Raw genomic sequence first — 24466 nt, 5'->3', positions numbered from 1 at the left:
GGATGATTCTTACTGTAGAGGTCTATGTCTGCAAGGTCCTCGGATCGTCAATGAGACCACTGCGATGTGACCTCAGGTAGTTGAAGGTGATTCCCACCGCAAGAGGACCTTGGGATATCGAGTACCCGGGGGGAAGCGGGAAACCCTACCTACGAGGACTGAGGAGATGTACGGACATTATAAACCCCTTCAGCATTCAGCATGCAGCACTCACTGGTTGGGTGCTGTTTCATTCGAGTCACACGCTTTTTATGTTGAGTTATTGCTCCCTATTCCCTCCTCCAGAAAACACCCAGAATGAACCCCCCCAACCAAGCCCCGCAACCACCCCCCTCCTCGCCTCCAGAAGGCACTACTACCCCCATTCTCCACGACCTCCTCATCATCGGCGCCGGCCCGTGCGGCCTCGCCGTCGCCGCCCGTCTCCGCGAAGAGACCCCGTCAGCCATGTTCACCGACGACGAGCACCAGCGGTACCACTGGATCAACAAGCACCGGGGGCGGATGACGGTGGTGCAGGCGCACGGGCGGGCGAGGAGGGGAGTGAGGGCGGAGAAGTATCAGAGCCCTAGCATCAGCTACAATATGAAAGATGATGAGAGTTCCGAACCCGACTTGGTCCATTCCCGCTCTTCCTCTATCTCCTCCTCCTCCTCCTCCTCCTCCTCCTCCTCCTTTTCAACGGACTCAACCTCCAGAAATTCCTCAGTCGATAACGAAGACACCCCGACGACACTCATCCTCGACAGCACCGGCGCCCGGTGGATGGAACGGTGGAACCGCGCCTTCCAGACCCTCGAGATCCAGCAACTGCGCAGCCCGATGTTTTTCCACGTCGACCCGCGAGACCGCGACGGGATGCTGGCGTATACGCAGGAGACCTCACGCGGGAAGGATCTGTGGGAGATTTCCGGGTGTGTGGGGAAGGAATTGAGTAAGCATCGGAGGAAGAAGAAAATGATCCGGGGAGGGAGGTACGGTTCATTGTCCATATTCTCTGGGCTTCACAGTAGTTTTTTTTTTTTTTTTTTTCATGCTAACAGCTCACCTCATCGCACCTGGCTAGAATCCCCGCCGAACCCGAAATCGACGAACGAGACCGCAAAGACTACTTCTCCCCCTCGACCGGCCTCTTCGCCGACTACTGCAACAGCATCGTCGCGCGCTACAAGCTCAACACCCCCGGACAGATCCGACCGAGCGAAGCAACCGACATCCAGTTTACTGACCGGCCGGAGCTGTTCGGGGAGGCGCAGGGGAAGATCTTCACCACGACCGCCGCCGACGGCACACAGCACTACAGCCGCGCCCTCGTGCTGGCCACCGGGGCGGGCGGGCAGCCGAATCTCCCGTTTCCCCTCACCCCCACCGAACAGCAGGGGGCGTGTCACAGCTCCCAGATCCGGGGGTTCCCCAGCGCCCACGTGCAGACGAAGATCCGTCAGGGGCAGCCGACTCATCTGGTGGTGGTGGGTGGGGGGTTGACGTCGGCGCAGATTGTGGATATGGCGATCAAGAAGGGGGTGCGTAGGGTTTGGTTGTTGATGCGATCGGATTTCAAGGGTGGGTAAATCAAAACTAACCCCCCATCTCCGAGACACCCCTGGATATTCAAGCTGGTCCTGATCGTAAGCTAACTGACTCCCCGCAACTGCGAAGTGAAACACTTCGACCTCACCCTGAACTGGATGGGCAAGTTCAAAAACCTCGAAAAGGCGCGATTTTGGTCGGCGGACACAGACGAGGAGCGGTTGGAGATGATCCAGGCTGCGCGCGGCGGGGGCAGCATCACCCCGCGCTACCAGAAGATCCTCAAGCAGCATGTCGCGACCGGACGTGTGGCGATTCACCCGCAGACCAGCATTACCGGACGGAGATACTGTGCGGGTTCGCGCACCTGGCGACTACAAACGGAGCCGCCGATTCCCGCGCTGCAGGACACCCCGGTGGATTACATCTACTTCGCGACGGGGATGCGGGCCGATGTCAACGAGATGCCGCTGTTGCACCGCATGCTGCGGGACTACCCCGTGGACACGAGTCAGGGCTTGCCGTGCTTGACGGAGGACTTGATGTGGGATGAAGGGGTGCCCTTGTTTGTGACCGGCCGCATGGCGGCGTTGAGGCTGGGGCCCGGGGCGGCGAATCTCGAGGGGGCGAGGCTCGGGGCGGAGCGGATTGCGTGGGCGATGGAGGATGTCTTGGGGCGGAGGCGGAGGCCGAGGGAGGGGGAGAGGGAGTGTTTTTGTGGGTTAGGGAATCGGTTTGCTGGTTTGGTGGATGTTGATGTTGAGGGTTAGGCTGTGTCAGACTGACTGACTGTGTACTACTACTACTAGTAATCTCCATCACAGCCTATTTGAGGCAAGATGCTACCTGCTTGCATTTGTTAACACAGCCCTTCTGCTCAATGCATGTGTGTGTGTGTTTCACGGTAGTAGACTTTGCACCACGAGTTAAAGCTTCTAGCCATACTACATAGGTATGACTCGTAGGCACGGTATAGGGGTCAACCGGACAGGAAGGCGGGGTTCTGCTCTTGCCCCTCAAAATCCAGGGAGCACGAACTATTCACGCATCGCCCTCTTCAACCGGGTTTCAGCTGTACAAAGTAGTACTCCGTATAGTTAGTAGTAGTAGTTCGAGCTGAGGCTGCCGCGGAGGCAAGGACATGTGGCGCAGCACATTGTGGCGGGTGCAGCACGGGTGTGGCGTGATGGGGTCTCGTTCCTTGATGTTCGCTGTGGTCGTACTTCTGGTTCGTGAAAGGTACAGCCACAGAGATGGATCTCTAGAAGATAGAGTTGATCTTGACGATAATCCAACCAGTGGCAACGAAAAGCGAAAGTTCTGTTGGTCGGGTGGGATTTCCGCGCAAGTCCGAGGTGTGAGTAAGTTAGGGTTGGGTTGGATTGGGTTTGGGGTAGTGGAAGGTCCACGTGCAAACACTGGCGCCTGCTACATTTACTGTTTCCTGTGATGGTGGATGATCTAGTAGCTAAGGCTATCCAGTCATATCTAGTAAAGTAGCTAGTATTTCTATCAAACATCGGCAGTAACATAGCTAGTCTATCTGTACATACAAAAAGCATGAATCAAGCCTCAACAGCTAAAGGAATATTATAGCCCGGAATCAACGGCGGCCAAACCGCTTCCTGCGAGACATCCTTCCCCTTCAGCTGACTCCGCTGCACCACCGCCTGGACGAGCTGCTCGGCATTCTTCTTGTCCGTCAAATCAATCGGCGCCAACCCACGGCCCAGCTGGCGGATCTGAATGCATGCCGCCACAGCCGTCAGCCCGAAATCATACGCAGGGATGACCAGCTCCAGCGCCCCGGTGGCCTTGCCGCTGAGGATGTCGCGACACAGGAACGGCTCCTGGCACAGCGGCCGACCGAGTCCGACCCCGTCCAGCGTGTCCAGCGCCTTGACCATCGCCTGGGCGGACCGGAACCCGCCGGTCAGATAGGACTTGGTAGTGGAGAGGGAGGAGACGATGTTCTGGGCGAATTCCATGAAGAACTGTTTTTGTTTTTTCGGGTTGGTCAGTCATAATCATCATGTGTGTACTGTAGCATGGGGCAGGGAAAACTCACAGCCTCCCGCTTCTTCGTCGAATCACGCTTCTCCTCCTCCTCATCGCCCATCTTCCAATTCTCATACGTTCCCCCCGACAACTCCACAAAGTCAAACCGATGCGCCTCCAACGCCTGACACAGTTGCCGCGCCTCGTCCGGCTGAAACCCGTTCGGCTGAAATTCGACGCTATTCACCTTGATCCCCACCACAAAGTCCGGCCGCACGCGCTGGGCGATCGCCTCGCGGATCTCCAGGATCAACCGCATGCGGTTCTCGAGCGAGCCGCCGTAGCGATCGGTGCGGCGGTTGGTGGTCTCCGATAGGAACTGGCTGAGCAGGTAGCCGTGGGCGGCGTGCAGCTGAATCCCGTCAAACCCGGCGCGCTCAAGGTAGGCGGCGGCGTGGGCGAACCCCTCCACCACCTGCTGGAGGTCGGCCTCGGTGGCCGCACGCGGCTTGGCGAAGGTGCTGCCCAGCACCTGCCCGACGAGCTGGACGTCGCTGGCACTGATGGGGTGCGGCTGCAGCAATTCCGACGTCTGGCGGCCCGGGTGGCTGACCTGCGCGACAATCAGGGACCCGTGCGTCTTCGCGGCGGCGGCCAGTTGCTGGAACCGCTGGAACCGCTCGTCGCCTGCTTCGGGGGCGGCGGAGGCGGGAAGGATGAGGTTGCCGGCGGCTTCGAGGTGGGCGGGATCGATCATCACGTTGCCGGTCAGGAGGAGCCCGATCTGTCCCGCCCCCCACACCCGGTAGGCTTCAATCAGCTCGTCCGAGGGGATGCCGCGCGCGTCCAGCTCGGTGGCGGACCAGCTCGAGAGCCGCTCGCTCATCGCCCCCTTGAGGAACCGGTTGGGGGCGCTGCGCTGCGAGAAGGAGAACTGCAGCGGTTGCGCCAGGGGAGTGGCGTCGACGACGGGGAGGCCTGCTCGCGTCATTGTGTGCAGCAGTAGATTAGCAGCAGGTGGTCGAGGTGTCGCAGTGGTTGAAACAATTATTGAGCAAAAGGACTCGGTGTAGGAAGAGGGATGACCCCCACACTTTAAACAATCTGATCAATGCATTGCTTGGTTAATCCAGAGTGGCATCACGGTCCTGGATTTCTAAGCTGTGGCCACGGAGATCATTCCTGAAAAGAAATAGTGGTGAGGATCCACACTTCTTCATCCACTCTTGGATTCTCACCTCGGCATCTTTTCATGGCCCCACAGTTGAATTCCCTATTGCTAAGTGGCGCACCGCGAGATAAGATTGACAACTACGGCGCTTTGCTCGTGCCCGATCCACCGATTGCTGGATGTTATGCCAGCAGGGACTGGTGCGTGTGTTCTTGACATCGATGGGTATTTATTGGTCTTCTCGGGCTATGTCGTGTTTCGGGAGGACGAGCGTTAATTGCACTCTGCGATAGCCTCTTACATCGGAGTAGCGGATGCTGCGCCCAGAGAAGTCGTGCATGCAGACTGTTCGCATTGAAAGAGCCTTGCTGGGGTAATCTACCTCATAGTAGGTTCTTGTGTCTTTTACCCACAGGAAGACCCGAAGAGGCGGTAGTCGACTCGAGAAGGAGATGGACAGCTTGTGGAAAGACTCAATGTCTATGCAGCCGACATAACATTGCACCGTCAAGGCATACCAATGCTGGCCAAAGCAATGCCACAGATGTCTGTTTCAATCAAAGTCTGGCTGAGTTGCCAAGATGACAGGCACCAATGCAATGTTGCCCTGAGTGGCCCAACTCTCTTTGCCAAAACCATGATCAGCACAAGAGCTTCACAATGTCTGGTGGAGATGATCTTATATGGCTGGATGCTCGGCAGCACGGCTCGTCGACCCCGAGTCTCGCATCAGAGACAGGGTCTTTGCTCATAGACTCGCGACTTCGACCTGGAGAGGTCAGTTTCGGCAGGCAGCAGATGTCTGGCTCCTTTGGGTCAGCCACCTGCGTACTCAGCTCCCAGAAGCCATCTTCAACATACCTTGGGGCAGTGCTATTGCCATGTGGAACCTGGCAGCTCTGGTGATTCTGGCTTCCCTTATGCCCTCAGATCTTAGCCGCAGCAAAAGATCGACGTAGAGGCAAGAGCTTATTGGGAAAGGCGAGCATGATCCCATCTCTTCACAGCCCTTTTCATTCCGTAACCTCGACTGAACGAAACATGAGACAACAGACAGGTGCTTTGGTCTATGTGGTCTATCTGCTATTCTGCATGATCCCCACAGAGATACTTCTAGGCTGACGTATGGCACATTGCCCACGACCTACACGAGCCCGCGTTAATTTCCTTGGTTTCACAGGAGGGTTTGAGCCGCAGCTTGAGAGTTAGTTAGAGGAGTGACCCGTCCATTGGGCCTGTTGTTTTGCTTCCTACAGCAGACAACTGGTGGCAGAGCTCGTGGGTTTCGCACTTATTCGCACTTACTTCTGACTGCTGTTATGTGGACCGGTGCAGCTTCAAGTCGTAGTCTATCTCCGTCGGAATCCACCGGCAAATCCCTCCCAGGTTGGATGCAGTATCTGTCCCGCTACGACTGGCATTCAAGCACTACCGAAAGTCATACCCGCATCTCTAAAGTCTGGTCCCATCGTCTCGAAAAACCCTTGCTTCGCCTCCGGCTAGCGAATCCGCCAACCTACGCCCAAGCAAACGTCTCGAAGACTCACCGACAAGCCCGATCTCGGGCTTGTCCACAAGTACAAGAAAGCAATACGAAAGGTTGCTGGATGCTGGGTCGAGTCCAGCATTCTCGTTACTTCTGAAAGACTTGGGTAGGTTGCACTTGGCATGGAGCAAGCAGTTGGGCTTGTGTGAAGCGCCTTGCTGACCGCCAGGCAGCTCTACCAACCGCAAAAGGATCGTGGGTGAGATCATCAACCACTCCTTCTAGGCTCGAACATATTGTTGAAGCGAGGGAGAGGTTGATTCAGCTGACTGGGTTTGTCCCCAGGCTGCTTCCAAGCGGCAAATGGACGGCGCAGTGGGAGGCGACAGAGGTCAGCGGCTGAGAAGAGATGATGATCATGATAATGTGATAATGAAGAGAGGGAAATGCCAATAAATTAATAATTCGATAGAGTTCAATTGCTTTTGAATTGAATTAACCGCCGGGGAGAAGGATTGGTTGCCTCCACTAGAATGGTTGTGATAGGAGGGTGGGGGAGGGTGGCTGTGTAAAAGTTGCTGCTGCTGCTGCATTCATTCATCATTATTCATTATTCCTCATCTCAACAATTCTCCCTCCTCCTCCTCCCTCCTCCCTTTCAACTTCACCTCACCTCACCTCACCTCATCCCCTCAATCCACTTTCTCTGGTTCACTTCTCTGCTGCGCCCCCTACCCCATTGTTTAGACTTCTCTTGGCCTGTTCCATCACTTTCAAAGGTCTACTATCCTGTGACTTGGTGGAGTCTATTGCCTTTGCAATGCCCCGAGGTTCTGGTCCAAGGACAACTCCAGTCCTGATAAGCTCGCCTTCGTGAATGCACATGCATTTTAAGCACAGCCCTTCTCGTCCATTTTTCTCTCCCTTTTATACATCGCCATTGGCCCCCATTCGGTACAAAGAAGGAAATCAGGCCTACGACCATTTCAAGGCAATTAGCTCGCACATACCCTACTTTCTTCCCCAATTGACTCAACCGGGTGTTCTTCTATTGATGCACGCTGCACTATTTCCTCGTCAGACAAATCAGATTTCGTGCCGCTCACCTGAATATGCGGTCTTCAGACGAGCATCGTCAGGCCGAGGGTTTGAACCCGTTCGGGGTTTCAGATAGAGGGGTATGTGCAAATGAAGCGGCGCTTGCGCTTCCATAGCATCTGAGTATATCATGTTAACCAAAGCAGCGTCCACACTCTTCCGACTCAGGATACCTGAGTCCATCCTCACCGTCCGACATGGCTGCCACTCTTTCCCCAAACAGACTCATGGCGCACCCCGACTCGTCGCGGACCTCGCATTCCCTGGATGGAGAGACGCTCCGTCCTCGGGCTGACTCCACCATCTCCAGCGCAGACACGGCCGTGAGGTCCAGAGCCAACTCGGAGCTGACTGCTGTTCCAACCAAGCTGGTCTACGATGATGTCTCGCTGTCGGACGCGCTGAACCCGGATCCGCGCACAGAGGGGGACTTTGTCGTCCAAGACAACAAATTCGCCTTCTCGCCCGGCCAGCTCAACAAGATGCAAAACCCCAAGTCGCTTGCTGCATTCCAGGCTCTGGGTGGCCTCTCCGGGTTAGAAAGGGGCCTACGAACCGACCTCGCCTCCGGGTTGTCGGTGGATGAGACCTACCTGGAAGGCACGGTGAGTTTCGACGACGTAACCACTTCCGCAGCCTATGGCTCGGCGAAGCACGAGCACCGCCGAGAAAAGGAGCTGCAAGTGTCGCAGCCATCGCCCGAGTCTCCTCATCACATCGCCTCAGGCTTGGATGCACAGTTCCAGGACCGCATCCGCGTCTTCAGCCAGAACAGACTGCCGGCTCGCAAGTCGACAGGCTTTTGGACGCTGTTCTGGCGTGCCTACAATGACAAGATCATCATCTTACTGACCATAGCCGCCGTCGTCTCCTTGTCGCTCGGTATCTACGAGACCACCAGCGAGGGAAGCGGGGTCGACTGGATTGAAGGGGTCGCAATCTGCGTGGCCATCTTGATTGTGACGACTGTCACGGCCGCGAACGACTGGCAGAAGGAAAGGCAGTTCGCGAAGCTCAACAAGAGAGTAAGTCCCAGCGTCCTTGCCGGATTGCGCGATGACTGACGGCGACAGAACAACGATCGAGAAGTGAAGGCCATCCGCTCAGGCAAAGTTTCCATGCTCTCCATTTTTGACATCACGGTGGGGGATGTTTTGCATCTCGAACCGGGCGACTCCATCCCTGCGGACGGCGTTCTGATTTCGGGGCATGGGGTGAAATGTGACGAGTCTTCGGCGACCGGCGAATCGGATCAGATGAAGAAGACCGATGGATATGAAGTTGGACGTCACCTCGCAGCTGGTACTGCATCGAAGAAACTTGATCCTTTCGTGATCTCTGGCAGCCAGGTGCTCGAGGGAGTGGGCACCTACCTCGTGACCAGTGTTGGACCGTACTCCACCTATGGCAGAATTCTGCTATCCCTGCAGGAGTCTAATGACCAGACTCCCCTGCAGGTCAAACTGGGCAAGCTTGCTAATTGGATTGGCTGGTTGGGCTCCGGGTAAGTGAATTGACTCCTGCTAAAGTTTTCATCGACTGAGTGTATCAGCGCGGCGATCATTCTATTCTTCGCCCTATTCTTCCGCTTCGTCGCAGACCTTCCACACAACAATGCCTCGCCCGCCGTCAAGGGCAAAGAGTTTGTCGACATTCTGATTGTGGCTGTCACGGTCATTGTCGTTGCGATCCCTGGTGAGTAATCTGGCATACCTGTAGAAGAAACCTACTGACCCGAGTATCCAGAGGGCCTTCCACTTGCTGTCACTCTAGCTCTTGCCTTCGCGACTACCCGCATGGTCAAGGAGAACAACCTAGTTCGCGTTCTTCGGGCATGTGAGACTATGGGCAATGCAACGGTTATCTGCTCGGACAAGACGGGGACTCTCACGCAGAACAAGATGACGGTTGTTGCAGGGACACTTGCTACCCGGAGTTTCAGCCAGAACGCGGATGGAAGCGCGCCTGGCTCCACGGCAAGCGAGTTCTTCAAGCAGAGCTCTAGCAAACTGCGAGACCTGGTCACCAAAAGCGTGGCGCTGAACTCGACCGCCTTTGAGGAAGAGAAAGATGGCCAAAAGCAGTTTATTGGCAGCAAGACCGAAGTGGCGTTGCTGCAATTGGCGAAGGACCATCTTGGCATGGACGTGACGCTTGACCGAGCGTCTGCGGAGATTGTCCAGCTCTTCCCCTTTGACTCTGCTCGTAAGTGCATGGGTGTGGTCTACCGCGAGCCTGCCTTTGGCTATCGCCTTCTGGTCAAGGGCGCGGCCGAAATCCTGGCGGGTGCTTGCACTACCCACATAATCGACAGGGATTCCGACAAGGACAGTCTCGCTGTCGACTCGCTGCGCGATCACGACAAGCAAGACATGCTTGCTCTGATTGAAACCTACGCCAGCCAGTCGTTGCGCACTATAGGAATGGTGTATCGCGACTTCCCGAGCTGGCCTCCCCATGGCGTCAGACGCATGGAGGACGAGCCCGCGGCGGCGGTGTTCGATGATGTCTTTCAGGACATGAATTGGATTGGAGTGGTTGGCATCCAGGACCCTCTGCGGCCGGAAGTTCCAGCTGCCATCCGCACATGTCATGCGGCAGGCGTGCAAGTCAAGATGGTCACGGGTGATAATCTGGTTACCGCCAGTGCAATTGCCGCCGCTTGTGGCATCAAGACCGAAGACGGGATCGTCATGGAGGGTCCCAAGTTCCGCCAGCTCTCCGACGACGAGATGGACCGCGTCATACCCCGGCTTCAGGTGCTCGCACGCTCATCGCCGGAGGACAAACGGATCCTGGTAGCTCGGCTCAAGAAACTCGGCGAAACCGTCGCTGTGACCGGAGATGGCACCAACGATGGCCCGGCTCTTCGGACAGCAGATGTTGGCTTTTCGATGGGTATTGCCGGCACGGAAGTCGCCAAAGAGGCTAGTTCTATCATATTGCTCGACGACAACTTCAAGTCAATCGTCACTGCTATCGCATGGGGCCGTGCCGTCAACGATGCGGTGGCCAAGTTCCTCCAATTCCAGATCACTGTCAACATCACCGCCGTCATTCTGACCTTGGTGTCCTCGCTGTCCAGCAGCGACAACCAGAGCGTCTTGAGCGCGGTGCAGCTGCTCTGGGTGAATTTGATCATGGACACTTTTGCGGCGCTCGCCTTGGCGACTGATGCGCCGACGGAGAAGATCCTTGATCGCCAGCCGGTCCCTAAGAGCGCGTCCCTGTTTACTGTGATCATGTGGAAGATGATACTCGGTCAGGCAATCTACCAGCTCGCCATCACCTTCATGCTGTACTTCGGCGGGAAGACGATTATTGGCTCTCAGCTGGGCAGCGAGCACCCCGAGCTGGTTCTAGACACAATCGTGTTCAACACGTTCGTCTGGATGCAAATCTTTAATGAATTCAACAACCGACGACTTGACAACAAGCTCAATATCTTCGAGGGCATGCTCCGCAACTACTGGTTTCTCGGAATCAACTGCATCATGGTCGCCGGGCAGATCATGATTGTCTTCGTTGGGGGAGAGGCCTTTGGTGTCACCCGGCTCAACGGCATCCAATGGGCCATCTGCTTCATCTGCGCTCTGGGCTGTCTGCCGTGGGCGATCGTTCTGCGTCTGACTCCCGACCGACCGTGTGAGATTGCGCTGGACTTTGCCGTGCGCTGCATCACCTTTGTGACAGCGCCCGTCGCTCGCGGAATGAGATGGCTAGCAGAGTGTGTCAAGTCTGTAGTGCGGCCTCTGACGCGCACTGCGAAGCGTGCAATGCCTCGTCGCCAGAAGGCGGGGACTGCTGACACTGAGGCGTTGCCGGACGAAGAGGCGGGCACTACATCGATGCAGGTGCTCCAACGAAAGGCGACCCCTGAGGCTCCCCCGGCGACAATCCCGGTTCCTCCCATCACCATTACGACCTCATGAATTATGAAACACTGACTGATAGAGCCAGACTCGGCACTGTGCTTCTATGCTTACCTCTTGCTGTGTTTGATTATGGCTGGCCGGTGTTGTACTGTACATATGTATATAAGGCGGGGTGGCTTGGTCTTGGCTTTTAGCGCGATACTCTGATTTTTTACTGTAATATAGAGAGAACTTGATACCTAGACAGCAGCAATGCAATGTTGTGCTATACGATGTATACTTTCAGAAGCTTCTGCCTCAGGCAATCAATCAGGCCTGCGGATGTCTCCGCACCGCCACTTCGAGTGCGCGCCGCCCGCCCGCTGCCTCGTCGTTCCGTACCTTTCAACTCTCCTGCTGCTGTTGCTCTCCGTATCCGTCATCTACAGCTCCTGTCGGCTTGACTTATTGTATTTGCGCCGTGTCTCTGCTCTCTGGCATTGAGATTGTATTCTCGTTGCTCACTCCACATTTCCAATCCACGCCTGAGCTCATCTGCAGACTAACCACGGTGTTCAACTCCTTTCCCCGCGGAACCGCCATCCAGGTAATGACGATGCCTACAGTGCCTGACATCCTCCTCCTCCCTTTTCCTCACTCCCAACCAATACAACAGCTAAAGTAACCAACTCTCTAACTCCCAGATACTCTTCGCATAACTCCCAGACGAATTGACAAATTGAACCCCGCCCTCTTGACACCACTCCATCCATACCCTAGGGATCTACCCCCTCACCCCCACCACCACTACCACCAACAACAACAACGACAAACCCATCACGATACACAACCAGCAAAATGGCGCAACTCAACTACCGCACAATCAACATCGACGTCCTCGACCCGGACTCCTCGATCAACTTCCCCATGGACACCCTCCTGCCGGCCACGCTACCCGCGCCGACCACCTCCAGCGCCGCCGCCGCCGTGGCCGGCGAGGTGCGCCAGCTGCTGCGCGGCGGCGACCCGGAGGCGGCCCTTCGCCACGTGCTGGACACCGCCCCGCTGGGCGGCGACGAGCGCGCCAAGGAGGTCCATCTGGCGGCCGTGACCGAGGTGCTGCAGGGGATTCGGCAGGGGGAGATGAGCCGGGTGCTGGAGGGGGTTTGTACCGGGGAGGGTGGGGCGGGGCGCGCGGATTGTTTGATGAAATATTTGTATGTTGTCTTTTTTCCTCTTTCTCCTTTTACCTAGACTTTTTATCTACACCTTTTACAGGCTTCTGGTTAACGACACGACATCAACAGGTACAAAGGCATGGCCTCCCCGGTCTCGAACCAGACCCCCCGCAAATCGGTCTCGCCGCAGAACACGGGCTTCTCGCAGATTCAGGGCCGCAACTTGGGCGAAGGCGGTGGTGGTCAGCAGATGAGTGTGCTGTTGAGCTGGCATGAGAAGTTGGTGGAGTTGGTTGGCACGGGGTCGATTGTGCGGGTCATGACGGATCGGAGGACGGTTTAGATTGATGATGGTAGTTAGAGTCTGTGTTGTTAGTATGTACTTGACACTTCATCAATGATGGAGGTGACGGATATATTTTTCTCTTCTGAGTCTGCCTCGTTTCCCCTGTATATATATATATATATATATATATGTTAGAGTCTCTTTCATTCTGCAAGCTACATATCATATCATACAACGCTTTTGCTTTTTTAGCTAGGAAGGCTGGGAACTTAAGAGGGGGTTTCATTTCTGCTCAAACGACCCTCCCCCCAGAATATCCTTCAGATTCAACTGCCCACTCCCCCTCTCCAGTGGCTGCGCCTGGCCCGCGCCCTCCTTCCACCCAATCATATAGATCAGTCGGAACGTGGCGGGAATCCCTCTGGCGCCCTCCTCCATATGCAGCTCACGGTAGATCGCCTCGTTCGCCAACAGCACCTCCCGGCCGAGGGGCCCCATCTCGCGGTGCAGGATGGCATTACTCTCGCCCATGGCCTGCAGATCCGCCATCAAGGAGAAAGTATCCGGGAACTCGACCACGATATCCTCGACATCGATCGTCAGCATCTTGAAGCCCGCCTTGTTCAGCAATCCGCCGACGTCGCGCACGTCCGCCAGCGGCGAGACATGCGGGCTGACCCCGCCCCGCCGCTCCAGATCGGCCAGCTGCAGCGAGGTGCGCAGCTCAAACAACGTGTCGCCGCCGAACATGGCGGCGATGAACGGCGCATCCGGCTTGAGAATGTGGTTGACCTGCGCCAGCAGCGAGGGGAGGTCGTTGATCCAGTGGATGCTCAGCGACGACAGCACCGCGTCGAAGCTGTTCTCCGCGTACGGCAGCGTCTCGAGATCCGGCACGACTTGCCGCGTGATCGGCAGTGCTCGGTTGAACGGCTGGTCGATGTCCCGGTTGAGCAGCGCGCTGCTCGTGTCGATGCACGTCAGGTGCGAGATGCGGGAGGCCAGCGGCTCCGCCTGGCCCGTCGGCGAGCCTTCGTCGGGCAGTGGGGTGGTCAGCGCCCGCGCGATGTTGCAGCTGTTGGCCCCGAGGTCGAGGACCTGCGGGAAGTCGCGTTTGATGTCCTTGATTCAGGAAGAAAACTTGATGTTTAGCGAGATGGTTTGGGTTGGGTTTTGGAGGCATTTGAGGAGGAAGGGGCGGTGGTAGGGCTCGGGCGAGGGGGGAATTTTGTATGTTACCAGCAATCGCTCGCATAATCGCCTGGCGACCTCGTCTTTAATATAATCCGTCTTCCGGCTCTCCTCGACGTTCTGGGCCGCTCGGTCCTTCTGGAGGTGCTTGACCCGCCGGTTGAAGATCTCCATCACCGGGTTGCCGGGCGTTTGCATGGCGTATGTCCGTCGAGCGATACATGATCTTGTCGGTACGGAGGGTAGATGTGCTGTGGTTGGGCTGCTGGCGGTGGGGGTAGGGATGTGTGACCGCACCAGCGGCCGTAGGAGTCGAGGTAGAGACATGGTTGCTTGCTCGCCAATTGCTGTGAGGTTCAACGCTTGGAGGTTGCGTTGGATGCCAGATCGACAGGCGGGCAGAAAAGTCACGGCGGAGAGGCGGCGGGAACGTGACGTCGGGGCGGAAGGGAAGGTCGGCCCTCACTCCGCATTTTTTCCGCTGCTGGTGTTCTGGATTGGTTTCCCTCCATGACATGCCGTTTCTCTGCTGTGTGCGGTTTTGTTGGCGTAACGCCTGGTGATGAGAAGATCATGATTGTTATGTCTGGTTGAGTCTTGTCTTGCTGCTATTTTTTGTTTCTGCATGGTTTCTGGTCGTGATACTGCACAAGGTATGCTTCCCCTATGTTTCATTTCGCGCCCCCCGTCCCCCCCACCCCCAACCTCCTCGGACTGATATCAGATACAGCATGCAATTGTTGAGATAGTCTCCACGCATCCCATCATGTCACGTCCATTCCCCTACGCGTACATCTCCTGTCCCTGCGCCAACACCCCCGTCCCGGATCCCTCCAAGAAACGCCGGTCGCGCGAATCCCCGCAGAAGGCCAGCCATCACCCCGACCATCCCAAACCGCCGCCGCGCTTCGACGACAGCGAAGACGAACAAACCTTCGACCCCCGAGCCCCCCGTTCGAACTTCTCCCTCTATCCCCCCGAGCACCTCCTCTACTGCGAGGACTGTCACCAGATCAAATGCCCGCGATGCATCACAGAGGAGATCGTGTGCTGGTACTGTCCGAACTGCCTGTTCGAGACCCCGAGCAGCATGGTGAAGAGTGAGGGGAATCGGTAGGTTCTAGGTTGCCTGCTCTCTGGACCCCACAAACTGATCATCTTATCGGGGAGATGTGCACGCAACTGCTTCAACTGCCCTGCCTGCACCGCGCCGCTGGCGGTCAACACCCTCGAGAACGTCGTCCGCGGCGGCACGAGCCAACAAGGCCCCTGGGTCTTATCCTGCGGCTACTGCATGTGGTCGACGCTGGACATCGGCATCAAATTCGACAAGCCCACCAACATCCGCACGCAGCTGGCCAAGCTAACCGCGACCGACTCGAACCCGGCCCGCTCGCGGCAGATGTCGCGCACCTTTGGGGAGCTCAAGTCGCCCCTGTCGACCTTTGCATCTATCGACGAGCCATTTCCTCCAGCTTCGGGGGAGGCGCGAGCGGACGACTCGTCCGACCAGTCAACCACCCCGCTCAGCCCGGACGCCCGGTTCCACGCCCTCAAGAACTTCTACAAGAACCAAATCTCTGCGACCTCCTCGTCGCCCAACGACCCGCTCGGCGTGGATTTCGGGGCCGGGTTCTCGTCGCCGGGAGCCCTAAACCGGATCATGTCGCTCTACACCTCCTCATCGCGGCTCAGCAGTCTGTACGGGGGCGCCAGCAAGAAGCCCAAAACGAAACCGCCGGTCATGCGCGAGGCGCTCACCGCGAGCGAGGGATTCCAGACGCCGGCCCCTGACGCAGAGATGAGCTTTCTGCAGCGCATGGCGAGGGAGGAGTGCGGCTGGGACGGGCTGGCCTCGCTCGAGCAGCGCGGCTTCCAACCGCCAACCGCGCGGTTCGTGGACGAGCTGCTGCCGCTGGCGACGCTGCTGCGCACCAAGCGCGCCAAACGGTGCAAGTCGTGCAAGCACATCCTCGTCAAACCCGAGCAGAAGCCGCAGTCGACCCGGTTCCGCATCCGTCTGATCGCCCTCAGCTACATCCCGTTACCGACCCTCCGCCCGTTGACCATGCCCGTGCCACCACCGGCGGGAACGGCGGCCGCGGGTGTGACGATGGCCGCTACCACCACCAGCATCAGCATGCCCGTGAACCTCGACGCCCTGCCGCCCCTGCGCCCCACCCAGCTGCTCCTCACCCTCAAGAATCACATGTTCGATCCCGTCCGCATCACCCTGGCCACTCCGGCCGTGACCCCGGGCCGCGTGGCCTCCAGGGTCACCATTCTCTGTCCGCAGTTCGACATCGGTGCCAACAGCGACGTGTGGGACGAGGCGCTGCAGGCCAACTCTGCCACGGCGGCTGCAACCGCGGACCAGCGCTCCTCCCGCTCCGGTGCCGGTGCCGTCGCCGCCTCCACCACGACCAATAATCCCCCCTTTGGGGTCTACGAGAAGGTCGCCGAGGCCGGCAAAGTGTGGGACAAGGGCCGCAACTGGACAACCGTCGTCCTCGAGGTCGTACCGGGGACGTTGCCGCCGTCTAGTGCAACCCTCCCACCTCCGAAGACGACGACTACTACTACTACTAAAATCACCGAAACTGCCGACAACGATGGGGACAGCGACAGCAACAGCGACACCAGCAGTTTCGGCACCGGGGCGGTCCCGGATTGGACCGGCCAGGCCGCGGAACGGGACAAGCAACAGCAGCAGCAGCAGCAGCAACAGCAGCCGCTCCAACCAGACGAGGACGTCCTTGAGATCCCCGTCTTCGTGCGCATGGAATGGGACTCAGAGAATCAGATTGATCGGCCGGGCGTGAGTGCCGCGGGCGAGATGGTGAAGCGGGAATTGGCGTATTGGATGGTGCTGGGGGTGGGCAGGATTGATCCGAGTGTTTTGGGGTGATTCGGCTGTCGGTATCAGTTGTTATCTGAGTTGTCGAGGTCGACGAGGAAGCATTACTTGTGAGAATGTACATGCATTTTAATGGGATCCTATCCAAAACCAAGCCCAGAGTGCACACAGCCCAAGGCTAAGTTCATAACTTGATGAAACCTGTGCTTTCGAAACAACCGCCCCCACCTAGAAACAAGACTATCATTATAGTAGATGTGATATTCCCCAGTCCAACAACAACAACAACCACATTTGTACACACATTCAAACAAGAGCAAACTACCAAGAAAGAAACATAATACTTGAGCGACTGACTGACAGAGCGATGACAGACAGACAGATCGATAGGCAGGCAGAGAAACACCCTACTTGGAGAGAGATTCCAGACAAAACCCGCCGCACCACCACCACCACCACTTCCTGCTGGTCGAGGTAAAGTAAGTACAGTACAGTACATCCCACCGAGTAGCAAGATAAACAAACAAACTGCCAGTGAGTACTAGACGAATCCCAAGCAGGAAAGCAGGAAAAGAACTTCCGCTTTTTGTTCCTACCCATCTCGTCCCACTGCATCCTTCAATATATAACTGGATATAGATATAACCATTTACTAATGTGTTGGACCACTACTACTACTACTACTACTACTACTACTACTACTAGTGGTGGTAATAGAATGATCCTAACTCACCATAGGACTAGGTAGGAATATCATAGATCTCCACTATTCCAGAACTATCTTGTCGATTATATATAACCCGTGGATGATTCAATCTTAATAACTTACGAAGTAACCTCAGGTTTCAGTAGAACAAGGGACCTGATGACTCGGGTGGTCCCATGGTGATGATCCTTTGTTATCTGGGAATTATCTAAGAGGATCGAGTGGATGTAGATTTGGGACATGGATATACATAACATAAGTATATACGGGGTAGATGTGGACATGTTTGGTGAAAACAAGGATTGCGAACATGAACTTAACATGTTTCATGGCGAAACAAACAAGCGGGACTCAAAAAACTATGGGGCGTGGAAATCTAGATGTGTATACAGCCATAATACACAAGAAACAACCCAAGGCGAGGGTCATTCCACTGAAAGTTCCACCTCCATCTATCATACCTACTTTACAGCTGCAGCGATAGACTAATGTTGAAGGTCAAAGGTTAAGGTTAAGGTTAAAATTTTTCATGAGAAGAGGCATCTTCTCAAAGTTTCCAGTTCCTCACAACAGCCATCATATTTGAATTCCCTTTAAGATCCTGATTTTTCCCAGACAACAACACAGTAATTCTTTAAAACAACATTTGGTTTTCATAAGTTTGGATGAAAAGAAATGGAATTATCGAAAAGAATCCCGGATTGTCTAGTAGTCAGAGGCACCACCCTGGGGGAACTCGAAGACAACAGCACGGCCAGTCAACCGGCGGTAGACCTCGCCGTAGGCGTCGAGGCGGTGGTCAACACCACCACGCTCCTTCTCGTCAAGGATGACCTTGAGGGTCTTGGAGCCATCCTCCTTGGTGCGGATGCGCTTGCCGACAATCTCGACGGGGTAGACGAGGTCGGTCAGGATGGCGTCGTGGACAGCGGTCAAAGTGCGGGAACGAGGGCGCTTCTGCTTCTGGGTGGTGCGGGAGTTGACGGAGCGCTTGGGGCGGGGCAGGATGCGGCGCTGAGCAACGAAGAGGACGTGGCGGTCGGAGAACTTCTTCTCGAGCTCACGGGTCAGACTGTCAAAAGGAATTAGTTGAGTTCGTCCTGGTGCTATGAGCTCGTTGGTGGGCGGAGATTGTCCATGGCCGTGGTGATTATTACAGCCTAGGGCGCACTTGGCAAGGGAAAGCGATGGAAACATGTGTCAAACATGTCAAAGGACTGGGGGACTCCCGTACCGCTGCTGGATCTTGTGGAAACCCTGGAGGAGAGGGACGGGGACGAAGATGATGACGGCCTTCTTGCCGTGACCAACCTCAACCTGCAAATTCACGAAAATTCGTCAATATCACAATCGCGCAGATGAACTTCGGCAAAAAAAAAAATGGCAAGCGTTCGCGATATCAGCGCAGCAGATTAGTCGTATTCCTTGTCCGCAGCGTATTGTTCCTTTCCGTGTTGACCTATTCCCATCCAATTCGAATGTCCCATTGTGCGGTATCATTCGGGAACGCATCATCCCAATCCGCTGCAAAATCAGACTTGGTGTTTTGGTTGCTGGTGTCGTGGCTTGCTTGCTGGGATGTCGTGCCTCATTTCCGCATTCCGCACACAAAAAATTCCAATTCCCCCAATTGTTGGCCTGGCACGAAAAAAAATCCTCCTCTTTCGGACAAGGCGATCTGATCTGCTGGCGGAAACCACAAAGGCAATATCACACAAAGACAGTCCTTACCTCACGGGCAGAGACGAACTGCAGGGGCCGAAGGGTGGCCTTCAGGTCCTGTGTGTTGCTCTCGAGGTCGAACAGAGCACCGGCGATCGCGGTCTCCAGCTCGGAGGGGTTCTGCCGCGAGGGCGAGTTAAGGGCGATCTTGTTGATGGCAGCCATTGTTGCAGACAAGCGACGGGTTGCTGGCTGTGCTGCTGGGGGGGTGGCGGAGAGGTGGTTGCTGCCTTCCTTGTCGTGAGGTTGGTGGTTGAAATTGGTGATACCAGCAGCGACCCAATTTGCGCTTGGGTCGGCTGTGGGATCGGAGGCTCGGCGCTCTCGCTTAGCCGGCCGTCTTATGCCACATTCGGCCTAGTTAGGGGTGGTCCGGTCCCGTGATCTGTCTCGCCCTTCCAGTCCGTCTCTTCCCCGCCTACTTATCGTTATCTATGCGGACTACGTACAGTAGGTACCTAGTTGTTGGTTGATAGTGTACGGTAGGTTTCTCCAGCCCTGACTGGGATCATAATCGCATTATTATCCAGTCAGTACGTGACGGACGGTTCTCGTTCTAATCCCATTCCCGCCACTGCATCCATCATCTGTACATCTTGATCTCCTCCCCAGTCGGAGTCCGGGAAATTGGCATAATTGGAAAACGCTGTCGCCGACTGATACAAAACAACAAGCTGAGACGACTCGGACCGTAGAACCAGTCTCTCAGGCGCTGACAATCCAAACCCCCTGAGGATGAACACATTAACCTGTAATCAACCTGGTATTGTATTGAAAAGAACAGAACCATAAGAGAGGCAGAAAAGACAACAATAACAAAAAGGCAAGCAATTATAAAAGCAATTTGGTATCAGCATGCACATCCTTCCTTGGCTGTCGCGGCGCCTCTCTCGCCTAGGTTGACCCGCGAGTCCTCGGCCGGGCGACCGCCGCTTAAACTGGTCTGTCCGGTGCCTGCGCCTGCTCCACGACCGCTCTTCAGGCTACTCTCGGGGATCGCATTGGCTATAGCGGTGAAAACATCGACAACGTTTACTCCAGTCTTGGCACTGGTCTCAAAGAACAATAGGCCTTCTTCCTCCGCGTAGGCGCTAGCCTCACGTGTCGGCACCTTCCGAGCGTCTCCGCTCGAAGCGTCTTGTTCCTCTTGAGATTCCTCGGTGGCCTCGTCTCCCTCGGCTGGCGAGGACTCGTGTTCTCCCTCGGCCTGCGCCTCACCCGCCGCTTCATTCGCGTCGTTTGTCAAGTCCAGCTTGTTACCGACGAGGGCGATGACTATCCCGGGGCTGGCCTGGCGTTGGAGCTCAGCCACCCAGTGCTTAGCCTTGGTGAGCGAGGACGGCTTGGTAACATCGTAAACCACCAAAGCCGCTTGGGCGTTTCGGTAGTACATGGGTGCAAGCGAGGCGAACCGCTCCTGACCAGCGGTATCCCAGATCTCGAATTTAATCGTCCGCGTCGGAAGGGAACATTTTTGGGTCAGGAAGGCCGCTGAAACCGAGAGGGACCCATGACATCAGCTTCCGGTGTCACCGCGGGGAGGCTTTCGGGGGACATCGCCACACATCGGATGCTTACCTCCAATTGTTGGCTCCTTGTTCTCTTGAAAGTCATTGTTGACAAATCGCAGCACCAATGACGACTGTTAAGCCCAAACAAGATCCATCCCATTCATTGTCAGTCTCCTGAGTCACTTTTGTCCCACGCACAGAGACAAAAAATGGGAAACTGCTGAGGTCGCTCATACCTTTCCAACCGCCGCTTCTCCCAAAAGTACCAGCTTGACGCTGCTGCTCGGTTTCGCGGTATTGGCGCTGGTTGACTCAGACATGGCCGTAAAGAGCCCAACGATTTCAGGATGGGGGAAATTCAATCAGGTCGTCGTGCAGAATAGGCTAACAGCCACGGTGATTATGGGTCGTTGAGGGCCGGATTTCTGCTCGCGAGGGGCGGCTCAGGCCGGCAATACAGATGGCAAAAAATAGGCTCGGAAGGGAGTAGCCTAAAACCGACGACGTAAGCAGGAAACACGAGGTAGATTTGGAGTCAGCTTCAAACAGGGGGGGGGGGGTAAGATGAGGGGGGGCGGCGGGCGAACACAAGACATGAAAGAGTAAGTGGGAGAGAAAAAAAAGCCGACAAATAGGGAGACGAATACTACGTACCAGGAGGTAGAAATCGAAATGGCGGTAAAGAAGGGCAGCGATGCGAGAGGAGGATGAGGAGGCAGAGTGACGACGGCGAGGAAGAGAGAGAGAGTAGCGAGAGATGCTAACCGCCCATGTCGATACCCAGTGAGGCGGAGGTCCGAGTAGATGGACTACTATGGACGGCGCGATGCCCAACTGGGATTAGCGGTCCCCGGCAGTCACGGGACGTTCCCGCCTTGCCGAAAGAGGGCTAGATGGTCCGAGTGCAGTTCAGGCAGGCAGTGGTACCTGAGGCGTAAGTCCCGTCTGCTGCATCATTGGCGTAGGAAATGCGGTGTAGTAGTTTAAATTTCACCCAACCCTGACCAAGTAATTAGACGAGAGAAAAAAAAAAAAAACAAAAAAGATAAAATAAAATAGAAAAAATTAAAATAGTGGCTTTGCGGGTGACAGCAGACACGCACATACGGGAAATGGGGTCAAAAAAGAGGGGCTTGACGTTGTCGTCGATTGATTGTACCTAACTGTAGCTAAGCTAGGGCTTCTGGTTCTCTGTCTTCCCCGGGAGAAATGCCCTGCACATACACTCATTAGTCGAGACTCGGATTTCAGGACTCACGACCATAACCCTCTTTCGGCCTGGTGTGCAAGCACCTGCCTGAATACCTGCCTCATTCCACCGCCTGTCCATACCCATCGCCGCTGTCAATGCAGATTGTGTCGTCTTTCAGGCCTCATCCTGGCGGTAAAGGCGATAGATCAACTTTTCCGTCATTCAAAGCCCTCAAGTACATCGAAATGTTCTCATTGGGCGACAAGCGATCTAGCCCAACCCAGCACATCCAAGCAACTAAGGATGTAGCTAGGCAAGCCGACACTTACGTCGAAGGCACGAGGGAACCAACAGTGTCCGACAACATGCCATGAAGTCCGAGCATGACGTGCCAAAAGAGGATCCCCCCTTCGCCCCCTCCCCCCCACCACCTTCAACGGCCAGGATCGCTTGTCAGCCTGTTTAGTTGAAGACAGTCAATTCTCCAGTGGTAGCCCGTGCTGTCATAAAGCCGACGTTGCACGACATGATTTGCGCAGGGCCTGGTGGCTGCCCAAAGAAGAAGCACATGCAAGCCTGCGCTCGCCCTTCCTGATTCTCGACCAGGATCCACCTAGATAATGCTTAGGGCCGGCAAATCACCTTGGAGATGCTCTGTACCCTCCCGTCAAGCCGTCTCTGGGGCAATCACTGCTTCAATGGATTGCAGTCCAGCCTGCCTAGTGCAAGGTTATTCCTGAAGCTTTCAAGCTGGCATGCGGGACAAGACTCCTAATCCTGGAAGTGGAGGAGCCAGAAAATGGAGCAAGAACGAAACTGACCATTATTCTAGATGCAAAGCTTCCCTCTACCGAGCATAGGATACATCTGCACAAGTCAAGAAAGACCCCGCACCATGCACAAGAACGAAATGAGTCCACTTAGGAAATGTATTCAGTAAAAGTAGACGAAATAACAATAGAGGTAAGTGACCGCGAGGCCAGAAGTTCTAGTCTGTCTTGGTATCAATCCATGTATCCCACTGCACAAAATGAACAGTCAAAGCAAAACAACCCAATCCGTCTATAAGAAACGCCGATTCTAGAATAAACCAAAACAAGAAAGCCGATTGGAAGAAAGAGATGGCTTTTAATAAAACAGATCATGGACCGGAAGTCGTGTCGGCGGGATTAGAAGGTATATGGCGTTCAGGAAAAGTAAAAAAAAAAATAATAAAGTCGAACCAAGAAGAAAAGGTAGCCGTTGTCGGTCCATGGTCGAGGGTGATAGCGAAAGGTAGTGCGTGATTAGGACCCGAATAGAGTATTCCGAAACCAGGGATGGCCAACGAAAGACGTAAGAAAATCAGATAGATGTAGTGGTACATAAACTAGAGGGTATGGTTAGTTCTGGATCAGGCCCAGGCGCAAACGGGATGCACAGCACATACAAGCTCGACTTCATAGCAGCCACGTTAGAACTCCAGGGGCCCTGCACAAGGTGCAAGAAGCCCACAAGTAACTTTTTCGCTCGAGAGATCAATAGAATAGCAGATTGTGGTGGGCAGATGTCCTCCAGGGATTCATCGAGTCGAAGGGGGTGGCGGCGGAGCACCGGGCTTCTTGACCCCCGTGGTATCATAAGCTCCGCGTCCCATGTTGAAGGCTGAGAGATCCTTAGGTATCATTGCCGATTCTGCACAGACAGCCATGGTCAGAGAGGTTCAAGATAGGTCTTGTGAGAGAACCGAGGCAATAGAGGTAGGAAGATTGTGAAAGTAGGATGGATGAGAGAAAGTTGTTGTCGGGGGTTGAAGGGAGTACTCACGGAAGCTTAAATAAAGGACGGGTCTGGCTCTCCGGGAGACCAGAGGACTAATTCAAAAATGTCGAAGGCGAAAAATAAATATCAGAAAATAAATGTTGAGGAATTCCAATAAATAGGGTGACTGTGCGTTTGTTGATAGATCGCCTAGCGAGGTACCCAAGATTCCCGGCAAAGAACAGGCGGTAATGATGCAGAGAACGGATGATGCAGCTGCAGGTGAGATCAAGTGCGATCCTTATTAAGGGAATCACAGGTTTGACGCTCGAGACAGGGTGATGTAGCGACGAAAGCTAGATTGTAGGGCAGGAATGCGACTTGGAGGCCCCGAAGGAACTGGGCTTGTAAGAATGAGAAAAGGATGTGGACCAAGCCCGGGTCGACAGGTCGTTTTTGCTGGGATACTCTCGGCCAGGTGGATCGACCGGTGCTTTTCTTTTTTTTTTCTCGAGGGAGGCGTCTTTGTTGCTTTTTTCGCCGTTCGATATGTCGAGCTCGTAGCAAACCAGCGTCGAGGAAACACGCAGGGACGTGCTGGTCAATTATTGGGGATCAAGCGCGCGATCTGATCAAGAACCAACGACCAAGGAAACGGAGCGACTAATGCAGCCCGCAAGGAGGTAATCCTGGAAAGGAGGTGCCACGGAAGTGAACTCCGTCTAATCCGGTAACCAAAAAGAAAACAATTGCGAGACTGGACGTATCGCAAGGGAGGATGGAACGCGGCCTGGTAGGTAACGTCACGGAGAGAGGCAGGTCGGGATAAAGACCGGAGGCGTGAGGGAATGGGCGCAAGTACGTAACGTAGGGGAGGCGGCGGAGAAAGGAGGTAACTAGATTGAAGAGGAGGTCTGGCAAGTAGGAGGGAGATTACTAGTTGAAA

At 55.3% G+C, this 24466-nt stretch overlaps 9 protein-coding genes across 9 annotated transcripts; 5 read left to right on the top strand and 4 right to left on the bottom strand.

Moving 5' to 3' along the window:
* Positions 1-297: 297 nt before the first annotated feature.
* On the top strand, positions 298-2300 carry BP01DRAFT_395167 (FAD binding domain protein; the record flags this gene model as incomplete). The annotated part of the gene is made up of 3 exons (XM_025578381.1): positions 298-914; positions 1067-1563; positions 1660-2300. 3 exons carry the CDS (start codon positions 298-300, stop codon positions 2298-2300), a joined length of 1755 nt encoding a protein of 584 aa, XP_025427351.1.
* Positions 2301-3050: 750 nt separating this feature from the next.
* BP01DRAFT_327924 (NADH:flavin oxidoreductase/NADH oxidase family protein) lies at positions 3051-4577 on the bottom strand. Its single transcript, XM_025572926.1, has 2 exons — positions 3599-4577; positions 3051-3524 (listed from the first exon to the last, which is right to left on the bottom strand). Exons 1-2 carry the CDS (start codon positions 4517-4519, stop codon positions 3096-3098), a joined length of 1350 nt encoding a protein of 449 aa, XP_025427350.1. The 5' UTR covers positions 4520-4577; the 3' UTR covers positions 3051-3095.
* A 782-nt stretch (positions 4578-5359) lies between these two features.
* Positions 5360-5658, top strand: BP01DRAFT_386502 (uncharacterized protein; the record flags this gene model as incomplete). The annotated part of the gene is made up of 2 exons (XM_025577676.1): positions 5360-5476; positions 5536-5658. 2 exons carry the CDS (start codon positions 5360-5362, stop codon positions 5656-5658), a joined length of 240 nt encoding a protein of 79 aa, XP_025427349.1.
* A 1822-nt stretch (positions 5659-7480) lies between these two features.
* Positions 7481-11215, top strand: pmcB (putative calcium-translocating P-type ATPase(PMCA-type); the record flags this gene model as incomplete). The annotated part of the gene is made up of 4 exons (XM_025577675.1): positions 7481-8308; positions 8357-8787; positions 8836-8978; positions 9030-11215. 4 exons carry the CDS (start codon positions 7481-7483, stop codon positions 11213-11215), a joined length of 3588 nt encoding a protein of 1195 aa, XP_025427348.1.
* A 448-nt stretch (positions 11216-11663) lies between these two features.
* BP01DRAFT_349331 (actin-related protein 2/3 complex subunit 5 family protein) lies at positions 11664-12800 on the top strand. The gene is made up of 2 exons (XM_025573748.1): positions 11664-12354; positions 12445-12800. The coding sequence occupies exons 1-2, from the start codon at positions 11996-11998 to the stop codon at positions 12656-12658; spliced, it is 573 nt and encodes a 190-aa protein (XP_025427347.1). The 5' UTR covers positions 11664-11995; the 3' UTR covers positions 12659-12800.
* Positions 12801-12843: 43 nt separating this feature from the next.
* Positions 12844-14178, bottom strand: BP01DRAFT_360491 (uncharacterized protein). Its single transcript, XM_025575927.1, has 2 exons — positions 13841-14178; positions 12844-13723 (listed from the first exon to the last, which is right to left on the bottom strand). Exons 1-2 carry the CDS (start codon positions 14117-14119, stop codon positions 12884-12886), a joined length of 1119 nt encoding a protein of 372 aa, XP_025427346.1. The 5' UTR covers positions 14120-14178; the 3' UTR covers positions 12844-12883.
* Positions 14179-14293: 115 nt separating this feature from the next.
* Positions 14294-16801, top strand: BP01DRAFT_426433 (putative dynactin Arp1 p62 subunit RO2). Its single transcript, XM_025579797.1, has 3 exons — positions 14294-14445; positions 14523-14905; positions 14963-16801. The coding sequence occupies exons 2-3, from the start codon at positions 14559-14561 to the stop codon at positions 16698-16700; spliced, it is 2085 nt and encodes a 694-aa protein (XP_025427345.1). The 5' UTR covers positions 14294-14445; positions 14523-14558; the 3' UTR covers positions 16701-16801.
* Positions 16802-17630: 829 nt separating this feature from the next.
* On the bottom strand, positions 17631-19340 carry BP01DRAFT_360489 (40S ribosomal protein eS7). Its single transcript, XM_025575926.1, has 3 exons — positions 19087-19340; positions 18590-18672; positions 17631-18427 (listed from the first exon to the last, which is right to left on the bottom strand). The coding sequence occupies exons 1-3, from the start codon at positions 19240-19242 to the stop codon at positions 18061-18063; spliced, it is 606 nt and encodes a 201-aa protein (XP_025427344.1). The 5' UTR covers positions 19243-19340; the 3' UTR covers positions 17631-18060.
* Positions 19341-19592: 252 nt separating this feature from the next.
* On the bottom strand, positions 19593-21352 carry BP01DRAFT_360487 (Rab family GTPase). Its single transcript, XM_025575925.1, has 4 exons — positions 21243-21352; positions 20825-21079; positions 20656-20719; positions 19593-20568 (listed from the first exon to the last, which is right to left on the bottom strand). The coding sequence occupies exons 2-4, from the start codon at positions 20906-20908 to the stop codon at positions 19928-19930; spliced, it is 789 nt and encodes a 262-aa protein (XP_025427343.1). The 5' UTR covers positions 20909-21079; positions 21243-21352; the 3' UTR covers positions 19593-19927.
* Positions 21353-24466: the final 3114 nt, after the last annotated feature.

This window comes from Aspergillus saccharolyticus (genome assembly GCF_003184585.1).
Source record: "Aspergillus saccharolyticus JOP 1030-1 unplaced genomic scaffold BP01scaffold_48, whole genome shotgun sequence".
NCBI classification, from domain to species: domain Eukaryota; kingdom Fungi; phylum Ascomycota; class Eurotiomycetes; order Eurotiales; family Aspergillaceae; genus Aspergillus; species Aspergillus saccharolyticus.
This window is presented reverse-complemented; position numbering and strand designations above follow the sequence as displayed.